Source organism: Phycodurus eques, chromosome 19 (assembly GCF_024500275.1).
Source record: "Phycodurus eques isolate BA_2022a chromosome 19, UOR_Pequ_1.1, whole genome shotgun sequence".
Taxonomy (NCBI): Eukaryota; Metazoa; Chordata; class Actinopteri; order Syngnathiformes; family Syngnathidae; genus Phycodurus; species Phycodurus eques.
The window spans coordinates 9,261,368-9,268,336 of NC_084543.1; the positions used below are offsets into that span (position 1 = coordinate 9,261,368).

Here is a 6,969-nt window from a genome sequence, read left to right on the forward strand (position 1 = left end):
GGAACTCTTTCACTGCTAGCCCGCGGGCTGTTAAGGAAGTGACACTGTTACCATAGAAACACAAGCAAACATATCCGGTAGTCCCGTCGCGCTTGGCAACAGGTTTGTTTCTGTCATTTTCCTTCCTTCCATTTGAACACTTTTATGAATATACAACTCTCGGACACAATAACAGTGTAACGATTGATCAAAGTCTCATCATCATAATCTTGTGTGAAAACGTTTTCGTGCGTGTTTGTTGTGTCGCTACGATCGAATACACTAGCGAAGTTAAACTAGCCGACGAGTAAAGTTACTGTTGTTATGTCCGACGAACACTTAACCCATAATGACGCCGAATACTGTACTTTTATTCTTGCATTTGTATTACCGTGTATTTTTGCTCGTTTTTAAAATCATGAAGCCCATCTCGCATATATGACGTGCCAGTAACGAATAAACATGACCTGTGATGACGTCCCAATAAAGCTAAACGCAAGTCGTAGAAGTAGCAGTAAATGCTATGTTTCATTTTCATAAATGACTTACAAGTGCGCTTACACAACACGCACAGACTCCAAACATGGACTCCGAGTACGTCAAGACGCATCTGGGTTCATGCCTGGCAGAGGGCTTAGCTGAAGTGGTCGAGCAGCGTCCAATGGACCCCATCCAGTTTCTAGCCCATTGGCTGTACAAATACAACGCCAACGTCGAATATGAGGCAAAGGTAATAAAATAAAGTCAGAATGCTAGTTTGTTTGTCTTGCCAGTAGTTAGAGCAACGTGCCTTGCAATGTGAAGCGATAGGGTATGTTTTAAATGACCATTTTTATGTTAACCTCCACAATGCTAATGTGTGAAATTCGGATTCTTACAGAAACAGGCCCGGTTGGCACTTGTGGAGAAGGAACGGGCCAAAGCCAGAGAGAAAGATGCTGGGAAGGAGCCCGCAGGAAAAGTACTTTTGACTTTGTTTTGCTTAGTGCTTTGCCGTTTCGTGTAGTCGCGTTGTAGTCAGCAGTTAGAAAACAGCAAATTCAGCCAACAGATGGGAGGGATGTGAAGTGAAGAGCTGGCAAGGTAGAGGCACAGACTCAGAAAGGCAGGATGTTGTGGGTCTGAAGGATATTTGACACTCGGCACCTTAACAGCTCTCTGAAATGGAGTCTGCAGGAACAGACGATCGTGTGGGAGCCACGCCCGAACCTACTGAGCAACCTGAGAGGGACCCTCCTCGGCCGGAAACCCAACATGTTAACAAACAGCACCAAAGTGGACCTCTGGAGAATGAACAGGAGGTGAAAAAAACAATAACAAAATATGTCTGGTGGTGGTGTCTCCATGATGGGTTGCTTTGTGGTGGTGGTGGTGGTGCTGCATGTGCATGCAATGTGTGCAGTCTGCTGGCCTTGGATCACAGGGCAAGCTTGGGTTAGCTACATGCATGGGGTAAGAAAGCTAGCGCTTTATAGCTGGTTGTTGTTTGGGGGAACCAGCTTAGACATGCATTCATATGTCTACCAGGTTGAGACGATCGATAATGTAACCGCTCCAGAGTCCTCAGTTGTCTCTCTGCGGTCTGACACTATCCAGCAGGACCAGCCCCAAGTGAAGAAACCAAGGGAGGAAAAGGCGGTGAGACATTATTTGTTGATGATGTTTCTAGAAAAGGAGAGCAGCAAAACGGGGCCTCGTTTGTCCACGCTGCGCTAACATGATCACACGGTCGCGTTCTCTCTCCTTAATGACCTGCAGGATCTTGGCCTGGCTGAAACCGGTGAGCTGTCCCAGGCTGAAGGCCCCGCTTCTAGCCAGGTGGACAGACACCAGGAGCTACCGAGCCCACTTCTCCCCGAAAGCCAACACACAGAGAAGGTGATGGGATTGGCGTCTCTTTAAGAACGTTCTTATTCAGTTGAGTGGATGGTCCAGCTGGAACCAGAGACAGAACTAGAAGCATGGTGAATGTTTAGCGAGACAACGCAAAGCCAGCTGAAGCCATATAAGAGGAGTCAGGCCAAGTGATTGTTTGGCTAATGTCTAACTCACACATTTTTCCTGACACCCTTTCCACCAGAAGGATGAGCACGCCCAGTCTTCCCATGCAGAGTCTGCACAGGTGAAGTCCTCGCAAGTAGAAGCTGAGCTGGTGGGGACCTCGCCGGTCAATACCTCCCAGGCTGAGTCTGTGCTGGTAGAGTCCATGCAGGTCGAATCCATGCAGACTGAGACCTACCAGGCTGAGTGCTCTCAAGCTGAGGGCTACCATGTCCCAGCCACGCCGACTGAGTTCTCTAAGGCTGAGGCCTCCCATGTGGAATCTACACAAGTTGAGCGCTCCCAGTCAGAGTATGCGCAGTTGGGGTCTACGCCGGAGGAGTCTGCGCAGGCCAAATCCTCTCAAGCTGAGGCTTCCCATGTCAAAGCCGCACAAGTTGAGACCTCCCAGGCTGAGTCTGCGCAGGTGGAGTCCATGCTAGAAGAGTCTGGACAGGCCGAGTCCATGCAGGCTGAGAAAGCCCAGGCTGAGGCCTCTGACGATGAATCTCCACAAGTTGAGACCTCTCATCCCGCATCTGCACAGGTGGAGTCCACACCAGCGGACTCTGCTCAGCCTAAGAACTCCCTGTCCGAGTCTGCCCAGGAGCAGTCCCAGGCCGAGTCTTTGGAGGCGGAGACCTCCCAGGCTGAGGTCGCACAGGTTGAATCCACAAAAGTTGAGACCTCTCAGCCCGAGTCTTCACATGCGGAATCTACACCGGCAGATTTAGTTCAGTCCGAGACCCTCATGTCCAAGTCTGCACAAGAATCTTTCCAGGCTGAGTCCTCTCATGCTGAGGTTTCTCACGTCGAAACCAAAAACAGTGAGACCTCCCCGGCCATGTTGGCGCTGGTGGAATCCTCTTTGATGGAGTCTGCGCAGATCAAGACTGCGCTTGTGGAGTCCATGCAGGCCGAGTCCTCTCAAGCTGAGGCCTCTCAGGTCCAACCCATACAAGATGAGACTCCCCAAGCCCAGTTTGCACAGGTGGAGTCAATGCCGGAGGAGTCAACCAGGGAGGCCTCCCTGGTTGAACCTGCACAAATGGAGAACTCCTCAGACGAGTCTGACCAGGTGGATTCCACGCAGGCAGACTCCCATGCTGAGTCATCGCAGGCCAAGTCCGACAAAGTCCTACCGAGTGACAACCTGTCAACAAAAACTGAAAAGGAGAGGCACGATCCAAGTTCACCTCCTGTTCTTCAAGACCAAGAAGAGGTTTGTGAGCTTGCCCGGACACCCATCTCTGTTGCTAACACTTAAGTGGTGACGCCACAGGTCAGTTTAGCACCTGTAGAGCTCACAGGTCAAGTGATTATTTTCAAGTCTAATAAAAAATTTTTTAAAAAAGAGGTCATAAAAACCACGTCTTTTCCTCGTGCACGTCATTTAAGTGTTAAATCCAAATGTTATTGCTCATTTTTTTGCCACTTTAATGGTGACTAACATTTGTGTGGCTTTGCAGGGAACAGAACAAGCTGGAAAATGACCACGTCGCTGCTTGCCGGTCCACCGATGAGCCTTTATCTTTGATTAGACTTCACTTATCATTGCATTGTGTGCCTAAATCGAAGATGTCCTCAGTAGATTCAAATAAACGTGCTTGGAAAACACATTATACCAATTTACTGTTTGTTTAATCCTTTGTACTTTTTAGGGCATTTTCCCTTTGAACTTTTTTTTGTAATTGAGCATTCATTTGGACTGTGTTACGGCTTGTGGCAGAACATTTTGTTCTTTTTTTTTTTTAAAGTAATTTTGTTGGGGTAATACAGTATCTTTTACCCTTACATGTCTTTTATACTCTACTGATGCATTTTGCTCCATCTGGACACTCTTGTGCATGGCTAAAAATGTACACACGCAAAGCATTATTGCTGTGAAATAATCATACATTGTATTTTTTGTTTTTCTTCACAAATCTCCTAAACCTGTGGTTCTCAAACATTTTACATAAGTACTACATGAAAAAATACTTTGCAAGTGGCACCATAATAACCATATTGAAAACATAGTGTGTGGTTCACCAAGAACAAGGCAGGGGTTTTATTCCTGAAAAGGATATTTAATATTATAAACCACTGTAACATTGCGCACACTTTAAACATCAACACTGTGAATTTTGTAAAGAAAGAAGGAAAACATATATATCCAAAACTTGAATCAGCTCTACAGCCTCATCACCCTACTATTTATTACGAAATAATTCACTTTCTTCATGAAATTTCAGTTTGTCAAATAAAAAAATTAAAAAAGACGTTTAAACAGGCGGCACGGTGGGCGACTGGTTAGAGCGTCAGCCTCACAGTTCTGAGGACCCGGGTTCAATCCCCGACCCCGACTGTATGGAGTTTGCATGTTCTCCCCGTGCCTGCGTGGGTTTTCTCCGGGCACTCCGGTTTCCTCCCACATCCCAAAAACATGCATTAATTGGAGACTCTAAATTGCCCGTAGGCATGACTGTGAGTGCGAATGGTTGTCTGTATGTGCCCTGCGATTGGCTGGCAACCAGTTCAGGGTGTACCCCGCCTCCTGCCGATGACAGCTGGGATAGGCTCCAGCGCGCACGCGACCCTAGTGAGGAGAAGCGGCTCAGAAAATGGATGGATGGATGGACGTTTAAATAGCAATTATGGCATTTCAGTGACTGATGAGAAAAAAATTATTGATCATTTTCTATCAGTGTGTTTTATGTCTTAGGGTCGTGAGTTTGAAAAAGGCCCAACGGTTTAAACATACAAAATCGACACAGAAAAGGAGCAAATCAGTTTTTATTTTGAGGATTGAACGCGCCAGTTGTTTCAACGGTGACTTTTGAACCAGATGAGGGCGGCGGGCTCGTTGCACAATCAATGAGAGCTTTGTGACGTCACGAGCCTGTCGCGGTTGATCCTCATGAAAACGAAAAAAAAAAAAAAGCTGAGACGTGCGCGCTCACGACAGCGTCGCGGTTACGCAAGGGCGCGTCAACCGGACGCGTTAAATGCCGCACGCACAAGCTGGACGTCAAACGAGGTAAAAAAGTGGAAGAAGAATCAGGAAGGCCGGCGGAATGACTCTCCTGCTCCAAGCCGCGGGCGGCCTGGTGGCCCGAGTCCTCAACATGTTGACGGACGTGTTCCTCACGGCGCCGCTCGAGGCCACCCTCCAAATCCTGGAAGAAGCTCAGCTCGCGACGTTGACTGCCGGTGAGCGTGTGCAAAAGCTTTCGCTCGCCATGTTGCTTTCAAAACGAGCCCTTGTCGCGCTTGTCATTTCACTTCGTGTCCCCTTCACCTCCTTACCTCACTTTTAATCCCTCCGTCACGTTTGTACTTTCTTCCCCTTTCACCTTTCCTTCATATTCTTCCAACCTTTCTTGACTTTGACCTCCATTCTCTTCCATCACTTTCTACTTCTACGCCCTTCCTCTACTTCCTTGACTCGGTTCCTCCCTTCACCCTCTTTCAAAACTTTCAAGCCTGACTTCCATCTTCACCTCCTTCTTTGACTTGTTCCCTCCCTCATTTACCACCGCCACAATTCCATTGCCTTCTACATTGTCCCCCGACTTGCTTACCCTTACCCTACTTCGTCCTTCCTTTTAACTCGTTTGTCCTCTTCCTCCACATACCTTCCTATGATGCCTTCACCTGATTTCTCCTCATTTCCCATCTTTACATCTGTTCATTTACCTCCTTCACTCTCTTCTCTATCACTTCCTTCACGCGATGGCGTCATTCCCTTCCATGACCCTCCACCTACATCCACCACTTCTCCTTACCCTTTCGCTTCCGTGCCCTCCTTTCTTCTGACCTTCACCTCCCCCAATTGCATCCTTGTCTGTGATTCTATCTATATATTACTTTAATTCTGTTCTTTCTCCATCCTTGGGTTTCAGACAAGACGAAGTTGAAGGCCAAGTCTCTGTGGGAGCAGACGGGTGCCGTCATTATGGCGGTGCGCAGGCCGGGATGATTTCTGTGCAGAGAGGTAACGCGTTCACGTCGTCAACAGTGTGGCGCTCTTTGAGTGCGCGCACGGCATCGTGGGAGCGTAAATAAATCACCACGTCAACACTATCGCTCAGGAGGCTGCAGAGCTGTCCTCTCTGAAGCCCCAGCTGGACCAGCTCGGGGTCCCGCTGTACGCTGTGGTCAAGGAAAACATCGGCAACGAGGTCCAGAACTTCCGACAGTACTTCAACGGGGAAATCTTCTTGGATGAAAAGGTCTTTTAAAAAATGATCAAGTTGGTCTGTGGTTTGTCATGTGTTGGCTCGTCACGGAGAGGCAGATTTCTCACAATGAGAGCTTGTGTTCGTTGCAGAGGTGCTTCTTCGGGCCTCGCGAGAGACGCTTGGGCCTCCTGGCCTTCCTTCGTGCGGGGGTGTGGAGAAACGGACTCAGGGCTTTTGGAAAGGGTTTCACGGGGAATGTGTTGGGAGAGGGCTTCGTGCTCGGCGGCGTCTTTGTCATCGGACGTGAACGGCAGGTGGAACTGATATAATGCAATCCAAACTGTGCGTAATCAAGTCAGGAAACTACTCGTTTGTTTTTTCTTTACCAGGGAATTCTACTGGAACACAGAGAGATGGAATTTGGAGATAAGGTCAACACTAAAGATGTGATTCAAGCTGTCAGGAGAATAGAGCTGGAGCTTCTGCCCATGGAGAAAAATGTTACAGAGTAACCTGCATGCATAGTTGACTTGTGTAGTAAAAGGCTCCCAGTCTGTTCATGACGGTCTGTTTTGAAACTCTACGGGGCAAACAGACTTGATACTTCAAAGACTGGGCTTCCTGTTGTTACTCAATAAAACATGTCTTGGCACTCGAGAACTTGTTTCTTTTTCAAGATTGTTCGTATACCCAAAACTGTGTAGAATCACCGAAAATCATTATAACCTGAAATGTTCAAATTGGTGGTGGGGGGGAAAATAATTTGCAGTTACCGAGAAATGTCTAC

At 47.8% G+C, this 6,969-nt stretch overlaps 2 protein-coding genes across 10 annotated transcripts; both read left to right on the forward strand.

Annotated features, from left to right (window-relative positions):
• Positions 1-53: 53 nt before the first annotated feature.
• Positions 54-3,631, forward strand: LOC133417972 (plectin-like). Of its 9 annotated transcripts, XM_061706253.1 has the most exons (8): positions 54-102; positions 554-709; positions 860-940; positions 1,134-1,280; positions 1,507-1,617; positions 1,738-1,857; positions 2,060-3,241; positions 3,489-3,631. In XM_061706253.1, exons 2-8 carry the CDS (start codon positions 563-565, stop codon positions 3,510-3,512), a joined length of 1,812 nt encoding a protein of 603 aa, XP_061562237.1. In that variant the 5' UTR covers positions 54-102; positions 554-562; the 3' UTR covers positions 3,513-3,631. The 9 variants fall into 9 exon arrangements, with proteins under 9 accessions (XP_061562237.1, XP_061562238.1, XP_061562235.1 ...); XM_061706254.1 differs by lacking the exon at positions 3,489-3,631 and having other exon boundaries at positions 1,576-1,617; positions 2,060-3,461; XM_061706251.1 differs by lacking the exon at positions 3,489-3,631 and having other exon boundaries at positions 2,063-3,459.
• A 1,317-nt stretch (positions 3,632-4,948) lies between these two features.
• Positions 4,949-6,842, forward strand: LOC133417880 (peroxiredoxin-like 2A). Its single transcript, XM_061706082.1, has 5 exons — positions 4,949-5,211; positions 5,904-5,995; positions 6,093-6,233; positions 6,332-6,496; positions 6,572-6,842. Exons 1-5 carry the CDS (start codon positions 5,076-5,078, stop codon positions 6,692-6,694), a joined length of 657 nt encoding a protein of 218 aa, XP_061562066.1. The 5' UTR covers positions 4,949-5,075; the 3' UTR covers positions 6,695-6,842.
• The last annotated feature ends 127 nt before the right edge of the window (positions 6,843-6,969 follow it).

Bases quoted from the DNA above. Each gene is read 5' to 3' on its own strand.
- LOC133417972 (XM_061706250.1), top strand. From the start codon at position 563: ATGGACTCCGAGTACGTCAAGACGCATCTGGGTTCATGCCTGGCAGAG. The intron at 941-1,133 runs GTACTTTTGACT...GCACCTTAACAG, and splicing joins GGAAGGAGCCCGCAGGAAAA to CTCTCTGAAATGGAGTCTGC. The intron at 1,281-1,506 runs GTGAAAAAAACA...TATGTCTACCAG, and splicing joins CTCTGGAGAATGAACAGGAG to GTTGAGACGATCGATAATGT.